Raw genomic sequence first — 21,183 nt, 5'->3', positions numbered from 1 at the left:
CCATGAAATCGAATACAAAAAATAGTCTTGCTCAACAAAAGCTAAAGCTTAATTCTTAGGAAAAGACCAATAAAATGGGTAAACGTGTGTCAAGTCTGTTCAAGAAAAAAAAAAAAAAGTGAAAATACCTGGTGTTAGAAATAAGGACTAATAATTAATGCAGAGATTTAGAAAATCACATTGAAAGAAATCTGAATATATCAAATTATATCAATACATTCAAGAATCTTTTCAGTCACTTTTGAGTAAGTTTCACCAGTTTGTATTTTCCTGATCGATTATCCCTTTCATCAATCACCATAAAAGAAGTTAAAAGGTAATCAACTGGATTATACTCTTCAAATGGGTGAACTGTATGGTTGTGAAAGTTTTTTTGTTTGTTTCCAGTAATTAAAGGGCCTTACCCTTCCTCTGCCCCTGCAGAAGAGGCGTGGGGTTCAGCCTGTTGATGGGTGAATTCTGTAAAAGCCTCAAGGAACCGCTAAGGCCGCGGTCACTTTAATTATTTTAGGGCTCAGGAAAGGACAGCAGGGACCGTGCTCCTTCTGTGGAGCTCGCTTGATCCGAACATCAGAACCAGACGGTAGCACACAAAGAAGAAAAACGATTCGCCTGGTATTTAAAGTACGGGCAGAACTCCCATAAAAACATCGGCAGAGTGAGCCATGCAGTCTGTGGTGACCAAACAAGGTCTTGTCCTACAAATGCAAGATTGCAGTTTATTAGGAAATCCACCAAGGAATTAACGTCAGCAGATAAAAGGAGAGAAACCTCCCGTCATCTCAGTAGATACTGTAATGGCAGCTGATAAAATTCAACCTATGTTGCATTAACAAAATCCTAAAGAAATAAGCTAGAGAAAGCAGGAAGCTCCTTTGGGTTGCAGGAGCTGGCTGGGGCAGCCCCATGTAGTTTGTGGCATCACCACTGTCAAGGGGTTCCTCAGTCTCCTGGCCGGCTGCTGCTGGGGGCGGGACCCTTGTGCGCCAACCTCAGTCCTCATTGTTGCTTCAGCTCAGAAGTTGGGCTCTGTTTCCTGAGAAAGAAGAAACATTGGCTGTGGTAGATGTTTGAGCCATGTAGTTCCGAGAATTTTCAAGTGGATGGAAATCAGTTGTTTCAAGGTCATAGCCTTGTCTGTTTGTGACATTCCTTAGGCATTTATTGCAACCTTTAAGTTTTATTTTCTTTTATTATGTATTGTATATTTGTTTATATTACTGTTTATTTTATTTGTTGCAACTAACTGGGGAAACTTTGTGCCTTTACTTACATACGCTTTTCTTACTGTTTTAATAACTCTTTGCCACCTTGTCTGGAAGAGCATCTGTATCTCCGTCTTCAGTGGACCCTTTTGCCTCCAGCACACACGAAGCCAAGCATATAAAGCATGGAAAGGGAAAAACAAAAACGAACGCACTTCATTTATTCTGTTACCTTTATAAGTCCTGTAAAATTACGTTTAAACTTTGACTTTGTTGATATCCATGTATCTAAGCACTTTAGGAAAATGTCCACAAGAGTTTAATCTTTTCCGTATACTTTTAACTTTAATATTTCCCTTTCTGCATATTCTTGCTGAACTATTTTAAATTGTTTTTGCTTATTTCTTGTTCAGCTATTTTAAATGACTTTCTAAAAAGAAAAGATAGGACTTCCCTGTAGCTCAAATGGTAAAGAATCTGCCTGTGATGCAGGAGACCAGGGTTTGATCCCTGGGTTGGGAAGTTCCTCTGGAGAAGAGAATGGCAATCCATTCCAGTATTCTTGCCTGGAGAATTCCGTTGACAGAGAAGCCTGGTGGGCTGAAGTCCATAGGGTCGCAAAAAGTTGGACACGACTGAGCAACTAACACACACAAAAAGAAAAGATGCTGTATGAATACAGTAAACTTATATTTCCAAATGGAGAATAAAGTATAAAGGACAAATGTTAAAATGACTAACCTATTGATAGTCTTTTTTCTTTGTGGAATTATAATGAAAGATCTTACATTAAGTTAAAATTAATAGGAATTGGAAATAAGGAGTCAGTTTTTTTAATCTGGGGTTTTTTTTTAGTGCTTTGGGCGACGTGTAAATTTTTTTTTTAAGTGCTTCTCATCCTACACCCTTGAGGCTTCCCTGGTGGCTCAGATGGTAAAGGATCTGCAATGCAGGAGACCCAGGTTCAGTCCCTGGGTTGGAAGATCCCCTGGAGAAGGGAACAGCAACCCACTCCAGTATTCTTGCCTGGGAAATTCCATGGACAGAGGAGCCTGGCAGGCTACAGTCCGTGGGGTCACAAAGAGTCAGACAGGACTGAAGTGACTAATGCTTGCATCCTTATAGCCTCAGCTCTTGAAGATGGGGGTTGGACCCTAACTGTGACCCCTGCCTTTCCCTGATGTGTCTGTCAGTGCCACACCAGTTAGCAGTTGGGAGCTTGTCCTGACACACTTGAGGAGCTTGCTGCCTCTGAAGCTGCCATCCGCTGCAGATGTCTAACTTTGGTACAAGATGCACCGCGACTGAACAAGGGCATTACTCGCAAAGCCCCAGTGGGGGCATTGGCAGTGGAGGGGTGCTTGTGGCTTGAGGGCTTTGAGGAAGGTGCACTGGGCCTGTGAACTGAATGAGGAAGGCGGAGGAGGCTCCCAAGGCCGCTGTGACAAAGTGCTGCACACCCGGCGGCTGAGAACAAGGGCCTTTCATTCTCCCGCAATCTGGAGGCCAGATATGTGAGACCAGAAGTCAGCAGGGCCAGCCCCTTCTGGGGGCTCCAGGAGGCTCCGTCGCAGGCCTCCCTCCTGCCTTCTAGTCTTTGCTCGCCCTCCTTGGCACCTGGCAGTGTCACTCTGATCTCTGCCTCCATCCAACATGGTCTTCTCCTCTGTGTCTGTGTCCTCTCTCCTGTAAGGACATGGGTAGTTGGATTTAGGGTGCAACCTAGTAATCCACAGTGGTGGTGGTATTGTTGTTGTTCAGTCACTCAGTCATGTCCGACTCTTTGCAACCCTGTGGGCTGCAGCACACCAGGCTTCCCTGTCTTGCACCATCTCCCAGAGTTTGCTTAAATTCATATCCATTGAGTCAGTGATGCCATCCAACCATCTCATCCTCTGTCGTCCCCTTCTCCTCCCACCTTCAATCTTTCCCAGGAACAGGGTCTTTTCCAGTGAGTCGGCTCTTTGCATCAGGTGGCCAAAGGAAGCTTCAGCTTCAGCATCAGTCCTTCCAGTGAACATTCAGGACTGATTTCCTTTAGGATGGACTGGTTGGATCCCCTTGCAGTCCAAGGGACTCTCAAAAGTCTTCTCCAACACCACAGTTCAAAAGCATCAATTCTTCGGCGCTCAGCCTTCTTCACAGTCCACCTCTCACATCCATACATGACCACTGGAAAAACCATGGCCTTGACTGGACGGACCTTTGTCGACAAAGTGATGATCTGCTTTTGAATACGTTGTCTAGGTTTGCCATAGCTTTTGGCCTCATCTCAAGATGCTTACCTTAAGTACACCTGCAGAGAGCCTTGCTTCCAGAAAGGTCTTGTTCTGTCATCCCAGATGAACACCATTCAGAAAGGCAGGTAGCATTGCAGTGGCCCCTACCTGAGGCAGTGCACTGGGCAGAGGCAGGCACAAGGACGAGGTCCCAGAGCTGAGAAACTGCCTTTGAAGGGAAGTGTGGATGGGATCCTAGGGTGTGAAATTCCTGGGGGACGTACGTGGCAGCTGAGTGGCGTGGCTGTGCTGTGAAGTGAGGACGCATCAAGGGTGTTGTGTAATCAGATCTGCTTTCAGGGAGGGACACGCTGGTTCGTGTGTAGAATTGTTCCCGTGTAACCTCAGTGTCGCAGTTTCCAGATTGTTCTGCTAACCTTCACAGGTAAACAGTTCAACATATACTTTTCTTAGACCGCAGTAGTCTTCAGTCACTCCCTTGGACAATGGCCTTGGGTTAGCGTGTGATGGAATGTGTAACATCCATCCATCCACAACGGGCAGCTTTCACAGACCACAACTTGGGTGCCAGTGAGATACCCTTTAGTTACACTTTTGCCCGGGAACGTTGTGACGCCATCTTAACCCCGGTTACCTGTTGAGTAATGAGAGCTTCAACTGGCCTTGTCAGGAATTTTAGTAACTAACGTATTCCAAACAGCCTCTTGTGGTTGAATGGTTTGGGGGGTTGGTTTGGTTTGGTTTTTTTTGTTTTTGTTTTTCCTTTTTGGTTTAACTCCAGTTGACTCTTTATTTCCTGTTTCAGTGCATTTCTTCCTTCAGGTACAATTGGAGACTTCATCATAATGGAAATAAAATAAACGGTGCCCTATTCAGACAGTTTTACCAAAGGTGGAGAAGCAGTGACGTTTCATAGTCTCCTAACTTTAAAGGCTAACATTTTATTCTCCTAACTTTAAAGGCTAACACTTTTGTGAGCAATATTATTACATAATTAGTAATCTAGCCTTTATAACCAGAGAAGGCAATGGCACCCCACTCCAGTACTCTTGCCTGGAAAATCCCATGGACGGAGGAGCCTGGTAGGCTGCAGTCCATGGGGTCGCTAAGAGTCGGACACGACTGAGCGACTTCACTATGACTTTTCACTTTCATGCATTGAGAAGGAAATGGCAACCCACTCCAGTGTTCTTGCCTGGAGAATCCCAGGGATGCGGAGCCTGGTGGTCTGCCATCTATGGGGTCACACAGAGTCGGACACGACTGAAGTGACTTAGCATAGCATTAGCATAGCCTTTATAACAAACCAAAATTCAATTTTCTATCATCTGTTTTACATATTTAACATGTTGCTTTGTTTGATCAAGGTTTTTACATTACCAAAAAAATGTTACAGACCTGCCTCAAAACCCAGAAGTGCAGGCTAAGCATAATAAAAACATCAGACGAATTCCAGTCGGAGAACCTCATCCTAAGTACCTTCCCAGTGGCCCGCAGAATTACCGGGGCCGGCAGGTCAGGGTCTGGGGAGACTAAGGAGACAAGGCTGCCTGTGAGGTGCTGTCCCGGAGGGGTGACAATTCAGGCAGATGAATAATTGAGACAAACACACCCACTGATGTGAGACGTTAGTGATTGAAGGCACACCGCCCACCACCAGGGAGTTGAGGGAGCCACTCTCACAGCGAGACCCTGAGGGCCCAGCTCCCCACATCCTGCTGGCATGGGGCTGCAGCTGGCATGGGTGAGCAGGGACACCCCAGGGAGGCTGACAGGGAGTCATAGCCCCGGTGGGCTCTGGGAATGTGGGCCGCGCCCCGAGCAGCCCCATCCGCAGGAGGGACCAAGCCACTCCAAGCACCAGTCCTAACAAGGTGTTGCATTGTGACTCAGAGAATGAGAGAGATACCATGTGTCCACACTGAGATTAAAGTGAGTTTTTAATCATGCGTGAGTCGTCACTGTGATTCGTCGGTCGTGACAAACGCCAGCGCATCCTTGGGGGAACGTTATCTCAGAAAATTGCTGAGTGACTGAACAAGTCACTCAGTCCTGTCTGACTCTTTGCAGCCCCATGGACTACAACATGCCAGGCTCCCTTGTCCTTCACCATCTCCCGGAGCTTGCTCAAACTCATGTCCATTGAGTCGGTGATGCCATCCAACCATCTCATCCTCTGTCACCCCCTTCTCCTCCTGCCCTCAATCTTTCCCAGCATCAGGGTCTTTTCCAGTGAGTCGGCTCTTTGCATCAGGTGGCTAAAGTACTAGAACTTCAGCATCAGTCCTTCCAATGAATATTCAGGACTGATCTCCTTTAGGATGGACTGGTTGGATCTCCTTGCAGTCCAAGGGACTCTCAAGAGTCTTCTCCAACACCACAGTTCAAAAGCATCAATTCTTCTGCGCTCAGCTTTCTTTATCGTCCAAGTCTCACATCCATACATGACCACTGGAAAAACCGTAGCTTTGACTAGACGAACCTCAGATGATCCCTGTAGGGGAAACCCAATGTGGAGAATACAGGGAGCTGCTGTGTCTTCACAGCTTTACTATAAATCTAAAGCTATCCAAAATAAAATGTTTATTTAAATATTTTTTAAAATCAGACGAATTAAGATGGTACCCCAAATATGTTTAGCACACAGAACTTACAGTGTTGGGAGCTGATGCCGTGGGTAGCTCCCATGCGTCCAAGTTCTCTTATCTGAACACCTCTACCTGAGGGTGTTCTTTGGCAGCTGGGCTTGTGGGTTCGAGGCAAGAGCATACCCAAGAGTGACCCCTAACCAAAGCAGGCAGGGTGGTCCTGATGAGGAGGCATGCACAGCCTCTCCTGGGTCCCCAGCAGCTGAAACTGCATGGAGCTGTGACCTGCCGACTAGAGCTCCCTCTTTTTTTTAAATTATTTTATTTTTTAAAAATACTTATTATTTATTGATTTGGCTGCACCAGGACTTCACTGTAGTGTGCAGGATCTTCTGTCTCTGTTGCTGCCTGAGAACTCTTAGTTGCAGCAGGTGGGATCTAGTCTCCTGATCGGGAATCGAACCTGGGCCCCCTGCGTGGGGAGCATGGAGTCTTAGCCACTGGACCACCAGGAAGGTCACTAGAGCTCTCTATCTCTTTTTTTAAATTAATTTACTTGTTTTAATTGGAGGCTAATTACTTTATAATATTGTAGTGGTTTCTGCCATACACTAACTTGAATCAGCCATGGGAATACATGTGCCCCCATCCCGAACCGCCCCTCCCACCCGATTCCCCATCCCATCCCTCAGGGTCATCCCAGCACACCAGCCCTGATCTCCCTGTGTCGTGCATCGAACCTGGACTGGAGATCTGATTCACATGTGACAGTGTACATGTTTCAGTGCTATTCTCTCAGATCATCCCACCCTCGCCTTCTCCCACAGAGTCCAGAAGTCTGTTCTTTACATCTGTGTCTCTTTTGCTGTCTCACATATAGGGTCATTGTTACCATCTTTCTAAATTCAGTATGTATGTGTTAGTATCCTGTATTGGTGTTTTTCTTTCTGACTCTTTCCTTTCATCTCACTTCCCCTGGTCTCACAGGTCAGCTGTGGGAGAACCCACACTAAGACCGTCCGCAATAAATAGGTATTGATGGACTTAATTAGCGTAGTAAGTGGGTAAGATTCTGACCATTCAAAGAAATTAGCATCCAGGAAGAGCAAGACTATCTGAGCCGTGTGGATCACACCCGGTTCGCCCAGTGAGGAGCCATGGAAGGTGCAGAGTGAGCACAGCCTGCCCTTCCTGACTCGGGGCCTTTAACATTTTCAAATTTCCAGTTGTTCCTTGCTAGTATGTAGAAATACAGTAGCATGTGTTTTTTTATTTTGTTTTGTTTTTTTACTTTGCCATCTGCGACCTGCTAAACATTTTTTTTTTTTTAGATCTGTGAGCTTTTTGTAATCCTTTGGTATTTTCTATGTAGAAAATCATATAGTCCACCAAATACAGTTTTGCTTTTTCCTTTTCAGCCCAGAGGCTTCATTTCTTCCCTTGCCTTCTTGCATCAGCAAGGACAGCAGGGTTGAGTGCCATGGCTTCTCGCTCTTACAGGGAAAAACATTTCTTATTTTCCATTAAGTGCATTAGCAATAGGTTTTCATGCATACTCTTAATCTGATAGAGGAAGTTCTTTTTTACTTATCACTGATACTAGCCTTGTTTTTTCCTTTTCAGCAGAAGACTCAGAGAGTGGCGTTTACATGCGATTCATGAGGTCACACAAGTGTTACGACATCGTTCCAACCAGCTCCAAGCTTGTCGTCTTCGATACCACGTTACAAGTGAGTGGGCCCCGCTTCCCTGAGTTCGGGCTGTGTTATTCCGGTGGCTGTCCTGTCAGGCAATTTGGACCCAATCCTTTCTGCTCATCAGGGCCTGTGCTGAGGTTTACCATCTGAATTCTCAGTCATCACGGCAGTCTTCTAAGGAATGCACTGTTTAACAGATAAGGAAACTCATTATCTAGAGTTTACTCACATTCTAGAATTTGAGAACTTGGTCCACAGACCCAGGGAGTCATGGGGTGGAATCTGAACTCAGGTCTCCCTGATGTGTGTCCATCCCGGTCCCTCCTCAGCACATCCTGATGCCCTGTGTTAGTTATTTACCAGAATAAAGCTGAAGAAACTTCAGTTAGAAAGAAAAAAATTACTCAGGTGGATAATCTCTTAAGAGAAAACTGTCGATCTCTTTCAGCAGAAAATTTGAACCTGGTTATTATGGTATTAAAATTGTGCTTACTGCAACTCGTTTTATACCAATATGACTTACAGTCGTATGTGAAAAGTTCAAAATAACACATTCAATATACTCAAATTACATCCAGTGTAATAAGATACGTATGCATACTGTGTATACCTGTGTGCATGTAAATTTATGCATAAATCTTTACCAAGAGGATTATGTTCGCTTGGGTTCACCAAAAGTAACCGCCAAGGCAGGAATTCACGGGCCATTGGCACTTTATGAGGGCGTCATCCCCCTGGGGAGCCCCCGAGGGACTGGGGGAGAGGGGGGAGGGGCCGAGGGCGTCCAGGTGAAGACCACCGCTCCTTCCCTCGGTGGGACTCCAGTGGGCGAGTGCGTTCACCCCAGATCCTCAGCTCCTCGTCCAGTGGGGTCCTGGGAGCCCTGCCCAGCCCTCTGGCCTGTGAGCCCCCCGGGACACCCTGCTGCGGCTCTTCCCCCAGGATGCCTGGGCTCTAGGGGACCACTCTGCCTGCATTCGTCCTCAGTGCCCAGAATTCTTAGGAACATGAAAATCGCTTTGTCCTTAATTTTATTTTCCAATTGTTTCTGATTTTTGTGTAAATTGGCCTGATACCCTGTGACTTTGGCGAATTCACCTGGGCCCAGGCACCCTTCGAGGCCCCTTCTCCAGCTCTTGATTCCTTGACTCAAGGAGGACAGAGGCAGGATCTTAGGGAAGCAGACAGTAACTTCAGGAAACCTTCTGTACACCTAAAACTACAGACTGCAGTAGTGAAGTACCTGGAAATTCTGAATTCCTCAAGTAAGTAGATCACCCCTCTTACCCTCAGACATCTGCCAAAGGCCTGACTGGAGGTTTTCCAGCAACAGAAAAGCAAGTGACCCCGGGTTTCATTCTTACTCAGCTTTTCCCTCGTCGTGAAATGGACTCTTTTCTGAATGTAGCATTTAGCCAGAGCGAGTGATAACGTGAAAAATGTGATGCTTTATGGATCTTCGGAGGTCACTAATCCAGTGACTGTCACCCCCCTGATTAATAGAAGCTGCCTGAGCCTCATCGAATGGAAGTTAGGAATCCTGTGGGCTCCATGCTTCCAAGGAGCTAAAACAGGTTACCATGGAAATGGGGGTGACACTTTGGCACTGGTGACAGCAAAGTTAATTAAGTGTCTGAAAGGCTAAGCAGACCCTTGTCTAGACGCAGCCTGTAGGGTGACCGTGGACACGTCCCGAGGGCGAGGGAAGCAGGCTGGCAGGCTGCAGCGTGTCTGTCCCCGGGACCACACGACGGTCATCCTCCTCTCGAGGTGGCAGCTGGGACAGCGCGTGGTGTGCCTGTGGTAGGGCAGCACAGAGCCGTCGAGACGGGTAGAAGTTTGTCCAGAATGTGTTTCAGTTAAAAAAAAAGAAATGTATTCTGCTCAAGTCATTCTGAGCGTATCAAAGACACTGCTGGTCTGGGGAGCCAGGGTCAGCCGTCCACACGTGAACTGAAAACAGGGTTCACAAAAAACAGGCAACTAGAGAAGGCTGAGAAGGGCCCCTGGCGCCTGTGCCCTCAGCCTCTGTGAGGCCTCGGGCCTCCCGCAGGTTGGGCTGTGATGCCCCCGTGTGTCGTGTCCGCGGACACACAGTGCCTGTCTCCTGGTGCCCTGGAAGCCAAGTGCGCGTCCCAGAGTCCTGCTCCTTGGGCTGACTGGTTCTCCCTCGAGGTCAGCGGTCGTCACGAGCCCCTGACGGCGGTGTGACTAAGGTGGGGGCGCTGCCCGACTCCCCCTACTCTCCGGAGGGCAGGAGCCTGCCTTAGATGGTTCCATGGCTGGAGGTGCAGATGAGCCAGCACTCGGGCTAGACAGGCCCGATGCCACCCTATCGGGGTGGGCTCTGAGCTTGCACAGTTCCTCGGCCTTCCACTGAGTTATTCTTCCCCTACCAGGCCCTGTAGGAAGCCAGGAGCCATTTCTCAAAAGGAAAATAATGACCTGCAGAAGAAGGTGTGGGTTTTTTTTCAAATCTTTTTCCCGCCCCCAAACCAGTGACTTGCCTATTGGTGCCTGGTGAGCCATTCATCCACCGGCCCCAGCTCTGCCTCTGGGGGTCACAGGCCCGGGTAGACGAGGGGCCCACCTTGCTGCAGAGCTGTGCCCTGCTCTGGGCCCACTGAAGACCGCTGTCGCTGGTCACTCAGTGCATGGGTCAGAGCAGCACTCAGACAGGGGCGTCTTCTTCCAAAGGCCCAAGAGGATGGCAGGGAGCAAGAAGCAGGCGGAGTCTCATGGGGTGGGGGGGCTCTCTGATGCTCCAGGCTGCTGCCCACCCCCCGACCCTGATCCCTCTGGTTTGCAGACATCACTCTGAGACATCTGTAAAGCGTTGCTCCTCCCTGCCCACCAGACCAGCCAGCCTGGTGTTGTCGATGTCACCGTGTGCGACACGAGGCCTGGGGGCCCAGTCAGCATCTCTGTGGACGGTGGAGTCAGAGAGCATGGGAGTGGGCTGTGCCCGTCGAGGCGGCCTGCACCTCGGGGGCCGAGTACATCGGTCCAGAGAGAACACGCATGCAGGTGGAGCTGCAGGGTCCAAGATGCTCGGTCTGGAGTCGCAGGAATCCAGCTTCATGAGCAGGTTCCCCCCGGAGTGTGACAGTCAGCACCTCCATCTCTGAGCTTCCCCAAGGACACCCTGCTGCCCCTGGCTTGCCAGCCTGTGGTTTCGGGGGGCATCCTGCCTGACCATAGCATCCCATGCCCTGTGTGTCCGAGAGCCAGAGTAGGGACCCCAGTGCTCCATTCGAGAACTCGGGGGTAGCCAGTGCGGCATGCAGACCCCTGAGCTCCGGGGCTTGACCTTGGCTGAGACTCCGCCTGTCCCCTGGCAGACCATTCGCCCCACTTGACTGCAGCCACAGTGGCGTTGGGGGTGCTCGGAAGTCGAGTCTGTTCAAGGCCAGTGCCTGGTGACCCTGAAAGTTCTGCGCTCAGCCGTCCTGGAGAAGCAGCAGTCCTGGGTGGGGCACTGTCCTCAGGGGACACTGACCAAGTTTGGGACTCGGATCTGGGAATGGTAGGAGGATGGGAATGCATGTTGATGACTAAGGCTGGGTTTTAGCCCGTGGGCCGAGAGTTTTTCTGGCTGTGTGAATCAGGGAACATTTCAGAGGCCGGGCATCCGCCTCATTCCCAGGGGTGCTATAACTGGTAAGCCATTGCCAAGGGCCTGTGGATCAGACACTCTCACCCCAGCCGGGCGCCTGCTGCCTCGTCCTTGGCAGCTCAGTGCAGCCCTGTCCTCCCCCGAAGGACCCTCACCCCATGCCCATCAGCGAGGTCCACACGGGTACGTCCCCTGTGGAGCACCACCAGCACGCAGCTGCTCAGGGTGGAGGGTCCCCATGCGCAGACCCGAGGAGGGTCGGCTGGGGGCTAAGTGCGCAGGCGCACGTGCCGAAATCTCCATAAGCCCGTGGGTTCACTCTTCCTCCTCAGAGCACCAGAGTTCTGGCATCTCGGCGTTCCGCAATGGCCTACATTCAAGGCCGTCAACTCGGAAAGCTTTTGAGCCTTCCCAGCGGCTGCCCTAGATGTCACGTCCACACTGCCGGTAACTCCACCAAATCCATGTTATCTAGAAGCAGTTCCCACACTCAATTTCCAGGTTTCTGCAGATACGGAGTGGCGAAGCCCTGTCCCTGTCCCCACATGTGAGGCCCTCGCTGGGGCAGGCTGGAGCCTGACTCAGGTCTCAGGGCGGCAGGGGGTGGCTGCGGTTGTCTGGGGAATGAGTGACCCCACGTGTGCAGGGCATCCGCCCAGGGAAACTTGTCCCTGGGCCTCCAAGCCAAGACAGGCAGTTCTGACACCAGCCCTGTCGCTGTGCTGGGTTCTGGGGTTGAGCCAAGTCAGCGCCTAGGCTTTCATGTCTGAGACGCGAGGAGGCGGTGACCCCTGGGGTGGTGATACTCCGTCCCCTGTGTGAGCCCCAGCCTGGCAGGACTCTGCCCACACCAGAATCCACGTTCCTTTCGCTGCAGTGACTGCATCCCTGGCCCCGGTTCTCCTCTGGCAACTGCAGGCTGGGGCAGGGGTGCCACGGTCATGGGGAGCCCTGGTTCCTTCTCAGTGCTCCCTGCCCGGGGCCACGGGGTCTGGGCCCCACTGACCCAGAGCTCAGCACTGTGTTCAGGCTCCAAGACATGAGCCCAGTCCCAAACCCTTGGTCCCCAAAACCCTCCCGGGTACATTTCTGATCCGTTGGGGACCAGTCAGGACACAGAAACCACAGCAGTCATTGAATAGGAAGCTAACATATATTGGTATTAATTGGATGTAAGTTACCTGGGTAACTGGCAGGGTAAAAGCTGACCTCTAAACTGTCCTTCTTGATGATGGTGAAAGAGGAGAGTGAAAAGCCTGGCTTAAAACTCAACACTTAAAAAACAAAGATCATGGCATCGAGTTCCATCATTTCATGGCAAATAGATGAGGAAAAAGTGGAAACATTAACAGATTTTATTTTCAGGGGCTCTGAATCACTGCAGACAGTGACTGTAGCCACAAAATTAAAAGACACCTGCTCCTTGGAAGAAAAGCTATGACAAACCTAGACAGTGTATTAAAAAAGAGAGACATCACTTTGCCAACAAACGTCCGTCTAGTCAAAGCTATGGTTTTTCCAGTAGTCATGTACGGATGTGAGAGTTGGACCATAAACGCTGAGCACCAAAGAATTGATGCTTTCGAACTGTGGTGCGGGAGAAGACTCTTGAGAGTCCCTTGGGGGGCAAAGAGATCAAACCAGTCCATCCTAAAGGAAATCAACCCTGAGTATTCATTGGAAGAACTAATGCTGAAGCTCAGTACTCTGGCCACCTGATGTGAAGAGGTGACTCATTGGAAAAGACCCTAATGCTGGGAAAGATTGAGGGCAGGAAGAGAAGGGGACAACAGAGGGTGAGATGGTTGGATGGCATCTCTGACTCAATGGACATGAGTTTGAACAAATTCCAGGAGATGGTGAAGAACAGGGAAGCCTGGCGTCCTGCAGTCCCTGGGGTCACAAAGAGTTGGACATGACTTCAGGATTGAACAACAGCAACACCAGGAAAGCCCCACTTGCCTACTTTAGAGACAAGAAAGATGAGGGTTCAACCTGTTGCCAAAATTCATGCTACAGGAGCTAATGAAGAGGAAGAGAGATGTTTCAGCTCATTTTGTGCTTTTTCATCGTCAAGGACAATAATCTTCAAAATGGAACAAGTGCAATAAATGGTGATTAGAAGAAGCTAAGTCCAGGGTAGGTGTGGAGACTGCAGGAGGGTGCCCATTTGCTTCCTGGCCCCAAATTGTGCAGTGGTGTTGGAGGAACTGTGGAGACCAGGTGAGCAGGCCTGAGGCCTGATGCCTGAGGCCAGAGGCAAGAGGAAAAACAGGATTCCTGGAAAAACAGTGGGGCACGCAGTGTCCATCCCAGGTAAGGTGTTTGAATGAAGCATTAATAAAAGTAGTAGTCTCTAGAAACCTGTCATGGCCTGAGCCCAGAAAGTCAGGGCAAGGAACCCGATTTCCTCTTTGGATCGTTCACAGCTGTGGTAATACCATGAAGGAAAGGCCAGTCTGGGGGCTGACAGAGCCTGGCGCAGCGTCCTGGTGGATAAGATATAGAAGCGTATTTAGGCAGCTCAGCGAATTAATGGCTCATTATGGACAGAGGATGAGAGGGCTGAATGTTATCACCGACTCAACGGACATGAGTTTGAGCAAGCTCTGGGAGTTGGTGATGGCGTGCTACAGTCCATGGGGTCGCAAAGAGTCGGACACGACTGAGCGACTCAACTGAACTGATGGACTGTAAAAAAACGTCAGTGAAATCTCAGTCTCCCTGGAGCAAGGCTCCTGGTGGTTTTGGATTCCTCTCAGGCACCAGGCCACCTGTCACTCCAGCCAACCCTGCCTCCTGCAGGCTCGGTGGGCAGCACCCTGCCTCGGGAACCAGCGGGGGACGAGCAGGTGGGTAAGCGCCCCTGCCTGTCCCCCTCCGGGAGGACAGTCCTCAGAAGACCCCAGGGGAATCGAGCCCCGTCAGGCCAGCTCGACCACCCGCCCCCCTCTTCTCTGCAGGCCTGTGTCACTCCTACTCCTGGGGTCATCTTCTCAGATAAGCCACGGGCGGGCCAGGCTCTGCTTTCTGGAGTAACCTAGCTAAGAAATTGCTGGATGCCTTAAGGTTCTTTCCCTCTAAGCCCATCAGCATTTGGAGCAGTGACTTGAATATTGATTTTATTGGCGGCATCATCTACTTAACAGATGACTTGAAGCTGAGAGAGAGAAAGAAAATTATAACCAATATCCAGAAAGATTGCTCAATAAGCTGAATGATCCCTGGGACTAATTAGTAAGTCCCTGATGTCCAGAACAATGAGAATTAGAGCGTATCGGTATTCCAGAAAAGACTTAAGTGGTCAGAACCACGGCGTGAGGCTGACCCGACGGGGGAGCTCACACAACATCTGGCGGGCTGTTAACAGGAAGTACAGGCAGTGGGCTTCACCTGTCACATCGTTTAGAGGTGGTGCAAAAAGGCTTGCATACGAACAGCAGTCTGTGTTCCTCCTCGCCCCCTCGTCGTATTCCCAGAAACAGCAGTTCAGCTGTGAGGCCTGGCAGTCACTGCCACCTTAGCTCGAGTCATTCATTTTAAGGCGCTTTTCTTCCTAACTTGGCAGCTGGGTGCTTTGTTCTTCACGTGGCTTCCTTCCTCCCCTCCCGCCGGCCCCCCGCCCCCATTAACCACTTCTCAGGGGGTGTTTTCATGCATCTGACCGTGTCATGTTGTACCGCGGTGACATTTCCTATTTGTTCAGTTCAGTGTTATTCCTGGAGCTCGGAATCCTTCCGTTTTTAATTTTCTTTGATCATCTAAGGCTTTTCCCACCATCTGACCTCTCAGTAGGATTTCCTGTGCAGTCAGGCTGGGCCCGCGGCTTGCAGCCTTTCGCAGACCCATCCCTGCTGCTTCCGCGTCTCCTCCTCAGTCGTCACCATCACCTGAGACCCTCACTGCTTCACGCCGTCAGTGCCTCCACCCTCTCCTGATAACCTGAACGCGGGCTTTTCTGCACTCTTGATTTATTCCCTCTGTTTTGGTGGAGCACTCTCCCCTGGAGCTTCCTGCCTCGGTCCACTAGGCCTGCGTGACAAAAGCCCTCAGGCCTGCGGGCTTCGTTTCTCCTGGCTTCAAGTCCTCTTGGCTGGTGAGGCCTGTCTTCCCGGCTTGGGACAGTTGCCTGGGGAGCAAGACCAGTCTAAGTCTTTCTCATGAGGACAGTGGTCCCACCCTGGTGACCTCCTCTAACCCCGTTCAGCTCCATCACACTGGGGGTTGCTGTTGTTCAGCAACTCTCTCCGACTCTTTGAGACACCATGGACTGTAGCCCTCCAGGCTCCTCTGTCCATGGGATTCTCCAGGCAAGAACACTGGAGTGGGTTGACATTCCCTTCTCCAGGGGATCTTCCCAACCCAGGGATTGAACCTGTGTCTCTTGTATTGGCAGGTGGATTCTTTACCAGGACTTCCCTGGTGGCTCAGACGGTAAAGTGTCTGCCTACAGTGCGGGAGACCCAGGTTAGATCCCTGGGTCAGGAAGATCTCCTGGAGAAGGAAATGGCAACCCACTCCAGTACTCTAGCCTGGAAAATCCCGTGGACAGAGGAGCGTGGTAGGCTACAGTCCATGGGGTCGCAAAGAGTTGGACACAACTGAGTGACTTCACTTTCACTTTCTTTACCACTGAGCCACCAGGGAAGCCAGGTCATGTTGGGGTTCAGTTCAGTCGCTTAGTCATGTCCGATTCTTTGCGACCCCATGGACTGCAGCATGCTAGGCCTCCCTGTCCATCACCAGCTCCTGGAGTTTACTCAAACTCATGTCCATTGAGTCAGTGATGCCATCCAACCATCTCATCCTCTGTCGTCCCCTTCTCCTGGCCTCAACCTTTCCCAGCATCAGGGTCTTTTCAAATGAGTCATATTGGGGTTAGGAGGATTCAAACGTTGGTACACTTCCCAGGAAAAGATACATGAGAAAGCAGTTACTTGAAAAGTTCAACATTGGCTGCACTCAATCTGTAGACTGTGTACAGAATTCCATAATGTGTATTTCAAATGTTGAAGCCTTTGTTCCACTACTTCTAGCTGCCAGTGTTGCTGAAGAGAAAGCTGTTTTATTTTTTCTTCTTTAATCTCCGTCTTTGATGTGTGGTTTCTTTTCCCCCTCTGACGCTTTTGAGGTTTGCTCCATGTCTCTGGGCTCCTGAATTCCGTGCCTCGTGCCTGGTTGCAGGTTTTCCTCTTGTGAGCCGGCACCCAGTGGGCCTTGGGGCCTGACCCGTCACTCGTTCTGTGTTCATCGTGCTGTTTCTTCCGAGGTCATCTTCCTGCTCTTTCCTTTCTTCTGGAACTTCAGCCAGGAGATCGTGGGCCCCTGAACTGCTCTTTAGCATCTTTATTATGTCCCCTTTTTGTTCTGTTTTCTTCACCCGTCCAGAACTTGCACAGCTTCAGTGTTCAGGGCTGTGCCGAGTGGTGCACAGTTAAACAGAGAGCACCCACAGCTGGAGGAGCACGCTGTTCACGCAGGGCTACCGCCTGGTGGGTCTCACTCAGGAGTCGGGCCAGCTGTCTTTTCCATTGGAAGCGCCCAAGTGTTCATCTTTGTGCCTTGATGCAGTTTCTCCGGAAAAAAGTCCTTTGATGGTTGATGCAGTTATGATCTGATTTGGAACAATCTCCCTGCTTGTTTTCAGACCCGCCCCCGCCTCCCCCTGGCATCCGGAGCCTCCAGTCCTGGGCTTCTCTCCACACCTGACTCTTCCCCCCGATGCCTGACTCTCTCCCCCACGCCTATTAAAATACAAAATTTTTAAATGGTATCCATTTAAGTAACTTGCTCAACAGGTGAAAAGAAATAAATTTTTCAAAGGTACTCAGGGACCCTGACGTTTTTCCCTGAAGACTGGAACTCGATTGTGCCTGTCTGCTTTTATCCTGTCTCTGTTTGGTAATTGGTGACACCCTGTGCCTTCTGTAGTTGTAAAGTTTTCTAAGTACAGTTTCAAAGGACTCCACACACGTGATGCCAAGGAAACAGGTTCAGAAGGTCTCCTGATGGTGCAGAAGCTGCGGCCAAGTAGAGGAGGGACAGGCAGGGCTGCTGACCAGCGACACCGACACGCACCCCGCTCAGGGGCTGAGAGCACATCCTGTCCACTCCAGGGGCTTCTGTCCCGTCTCTGGAGGGGCGAGTTGTGGCCCCCACCCTCCATGACGTGTCAACATGTCAACAGTCTGTGTAGCTTAAGTTAAGACAACAAATCTTTCTGTACTTCTGGTCTGGTTTGTAGAGACTGGAAAATTAAAAGCTTTGTTCCTTTTTGACTCTTACTGCTGAACATCTTCAGAGCAAGTCTGGCTCATGCAGTCACTTCCGGGAACTCCCTGGTGGCCTAGTGGTCAGGACTCCAGGCTTTCACTGCCGAAGGTCCAGGTTCAGTCTCTGGTGGGGGAACTAAGATTCTGCAAGCCATGTGGCATGGCCAAAAAAAGAAAAAAGCCCATGCACTTGTGAGGAAAACGTTGTCTGTTAGCCCCTTGCGTGGCTGAGAATGTTGGGGCTCAGAGAGGGCGGAGGACCTGAGCCAAGGAAAATCCAAAGTCAGCCTGGTTGGTTCTGCAGCTTCGCCCCGCTGAAGGCAGCAGGAGATGCCTCTGCTTCAGTCCCAGCATTTTCCTCAGCGTCTGGCTTCCCAGGTAGCTCAGCTAGTAAAGAGTCCACCTGGAATGCAGGAGACCTGGGTTCAATCCCTGGGTCGGGAAGATCTGCTGGAGAAGGGATAGGCTACCCACTCCAGTATTCTTATGTTTCCCCTCTTCCCTGGTGGCTCAGCTGGTAAAGCCTGCAGTGTGGGAGACCTGGGTTCGATCCCTGGGTTGGGAAGATCCCCTGGAGAAGGGAAAGGCTACCCACTCCGGTATTCTGGCCTGGAGAATTCCATGGACTGCAGAGTCCTTGGGGTCGCAAAGAGTCGGACACAACAGTGACTTTCACTTCACTGGCTGTCTTAGCTTCCCATGCAAAAGTGAAGGCACTTTTCACCTCGAATCCCTAATGTCCCCTTTGCCCCTGGATGGTGGCTTCCCTGGGTTTGTCCCTCTCATGGCATCAGCAGTGCACCCTCAGGTCAGCACACGTCACAGCCCTGCCATCTGAGGTGCCAGCCTGAGCGTCCGCCCTGCGTGTGAGAGTCGGTGCTATGCGGGCATCTCCTTAGGTTTGTGTGCAGAGCCCTTGAGAGCACTTTGGTAACCTCCGAGCATTTAGGGTCATTTAACAGTTTATGGGCTCCCCTTGTGGTTCAACTGGTAAAGAATCCGCCTGCAATGCAGGAGACCTGGGTTTGGTCCCTGGGTCAGAAAGATCCTCTGGAGAAGGGATAGGCTACCCACTCCAGTGTTCTTGCCTGGAGAATCCCATGGACAGAGAAGCCTGGCGGGCTACAGTCCATGGGGTAGCAAGAATCAGACATGACTGAGCGACTAATGCCTAATAGCTTGTAGGTAGCAGGTCAGGCAGAGAAGTTATTGTGGCAAAGCAAGATGTTTTTCTGTTTCTGGAGGGACAGTCATCGTCTTCAGAGTCAGACCCTGCTTCTGTTGGTGTCCCCATCTGTGCACTTGTTGCTTCTTTGAAAGTGAATGTCCTTTTTCCCTCTGGTCGATTCAGTTTTCTCTTTGCCTTTGATTTCTAGCATCTTACCTGTGATGTGCTGGGTGTGGTTTTCTTTGTCTGTTTCCTGCCCTTGTTTTATTTGACTCTTTTTGATCGATTACAGTTTTCTATTGAAGTTCACTGATTTGAAGATGATTGGAAAAACGCGTTTTGAAAAAATTCCAGGAAGATTATGGAGCTCAGTCCGTGTCTTTTCTCTCAGTAACTGTAGCTCCTTGAATCCTGCCTGTGTGGTGCCTGCAGCGCTTTCCCATCAGGGTTTGCATACAGTCTGTCCAACTTGTGTAGTTGTTTTCAGCTATCGCACCATGGCCAAACCAGAACTTTAACGGCTGTGGTCACTCAGGCTTACATGCATGATCCTCGTGAATGATTTTTACACTGGTTTTTCTGTGCTAAACCTCTTATTTTGGAGAAAACAATGAGCAGTTTGTGGTTTTGAAAGTGCCCCCACTCCCTGCCTACTCCAGCCAGTTAGAAAAACAAGCTAAGCAGATATTTAATGTGTTTCAGAATCTATTTGTCCGTGACTTTCCCCAGGATCCTTTGATGATATTTTCTAGGCTCACCATCAAGGTTTCCCAGATTCCCATGGTCCAGGTAGAAACAGACCATTCACCCTTGCTCACCACCCCGGATGCCGTTTAGTTCCACACACTGGGAATGTTTTGTGATCCTTGATACAAGCTGTGGTTCAAAAACCATCTTTCCAGTTTGTAGATGCCATTCAGTTCCCGCCTGACCCTCATGCCCTTGGATTGGCTCTTCTCATCTCTTCTCCCCAGTTCCTTGCCCGTTTGTCCAGCAGGTTGATGGAGCCCCCGCTGTACTGAGGACAGTGCCAGGCTTGGCCAGGACAAGGGTGGGAAACAGCCAACGAGAGTCCCCCTCAGCTCCAGCCATCCTTCGGCTCCTGTTTTGATGAGCCAGGCACCTCCATCAGTCACTCTTGTTCCGTAAATAAAGGCAGAAACCAGTGCCAACCCATTATTCTTCCTCTGACATGAAGCTTTCCGTTCCTGTAATCCTCCCATTTGTTTTTCTTGTTATGTTAACAAGGGGTTTGGGAATATAGTGGATGAAAAAAGAGCCTTTTTCTTTCTTGGTTATAAACATAACTATAACACAGAATTTAAAAATTTTTTAAGATATACACTTTCACTGCTTCAACTCCTTAGTATAGAAGTTACATTTTTTTTGCTTCTCTTTTATCTTTTCTGTTTAAATACATGTTTTATGTAATTATAATGCATAATTTTATAGTCTGCATTTTCACTGCCATAAACCTTTTTTTTTCCCCCCCACTTTAACACAGTCTTCACAGTTATACTGTTTGGTACTTTTTTTTCTCATTGGTATGCCAGTATTTAACAAGTTTGCAGGAGGCAGATCTTTTTTCAGTTTTCTGTAGTAGAAATAATGCCACACTGAACGTGGTCGGTTCAAAAATCCTACTCCTGAAATTTTTGTATAACTAATTCGACAGAGAAAAAACCGGTACACAAACAGTATTTTTGTGATTCTTGATACAAGCCGTGGGTCAGAAACTATTCTCACAATTCGTGATGCCACTGGGGGTTTTACAGCCACGCCTGTATTAGGTGTTGTAACTTAAAAATATTGGCCTATTTAGCTGCTATAAATGATAGTTTTAGGTGTTGTAACTTAAAAATATTGGCCTATTTAGCTGCTATAAATGATAGTTTTAATTTGCTTGAACTTTCATTTCTTTGATAATCAGTAAAATTGAGCCATTTTCCAGATGCCCTTTGCTCTCTAGAGGTCATTGTCATCACTGAGCTTAGTAAGTCATCACCTCCACCGCCTTCTTTCCCTGCCATGGTATCTGGGAGGGTGTTTGTCCTGGGGGCTCAGAGAGATTCTGCATGTGAACTACTCTGAACAAGACGCAACCCACAACGGGCATACGGTGGTAGGTCTCCGTCTCAAAAATATAAAAAATATGTGTATATTATGTCTTCATGCCTTCTCTTTCTCACCCTCAGGGGAATGAAGGGGGTGTGCTTGATGTTTTGTTATTAAACATATGAAAAACAGATTTTCATTTCAAGTACTTTGATACAACTTTAGTGTTTTCAAATGAATTAATAACCACCTATAAAAGGGATTAAACTCTGAAGTTTAATTCTTTTATGTGGTGTTAATTATATGAAGTCTGTATGTAGTCGAGAAACTTTAGATACAAGA

General features: G+C 49.2%; 1 protein-coding gene across 7 annotated transcripts in view; it reads left to right on the top strand.

Annotated features, from left to right (window-relative positions):
* PRKAG2 (protein kinase AMP-activated non-catalytic subunit gamma 2) overlaps window positions 1-21,183 on the top strand; it is a 305,973-nt gene that overhangs the window by 257,600 nt on the left and 27,190 nt on the right. For 4 of the 7 annotated variants that reach the window (XM_070368927.1, XM_070368924.1, XM_070368929.1 and 1 more), the window contains one exon: window positions 7,657-7,763. In XM_070368927.1, the coding sequence (XP_070225028.1) occupies window positions 7,657-7,763 (107 nt within the window). The remainder of the gene's footprint in view (window positions 1-7,656; window positions 7,764-21,183) is intronic. The other 3 variants (XM_070368928.1, XM_070368926.1, XM_070368931.1) reach the window with 1 other exon arrangement.

This window comes from Bos mutus, chromosome 4, assembly GCF_027580195.1.
Source record: "Bos mutus isolate GX-2022 chromosome 4, NWIPB_WYAK_1.1, whole genome shotgun sequence".
Taxonomy (NCBI): domain Eukaryota; kingdom Metazoa; phylum Chordata; class Mammalia; order Artiodactyla; family Bovidae; genus Bos; species Bos mutus.
The sequence above is the reverse complement of the archived record's forward strand: the minus strand, read 5'-3'. Positions and strand labels throughout refer to the sequence as shown.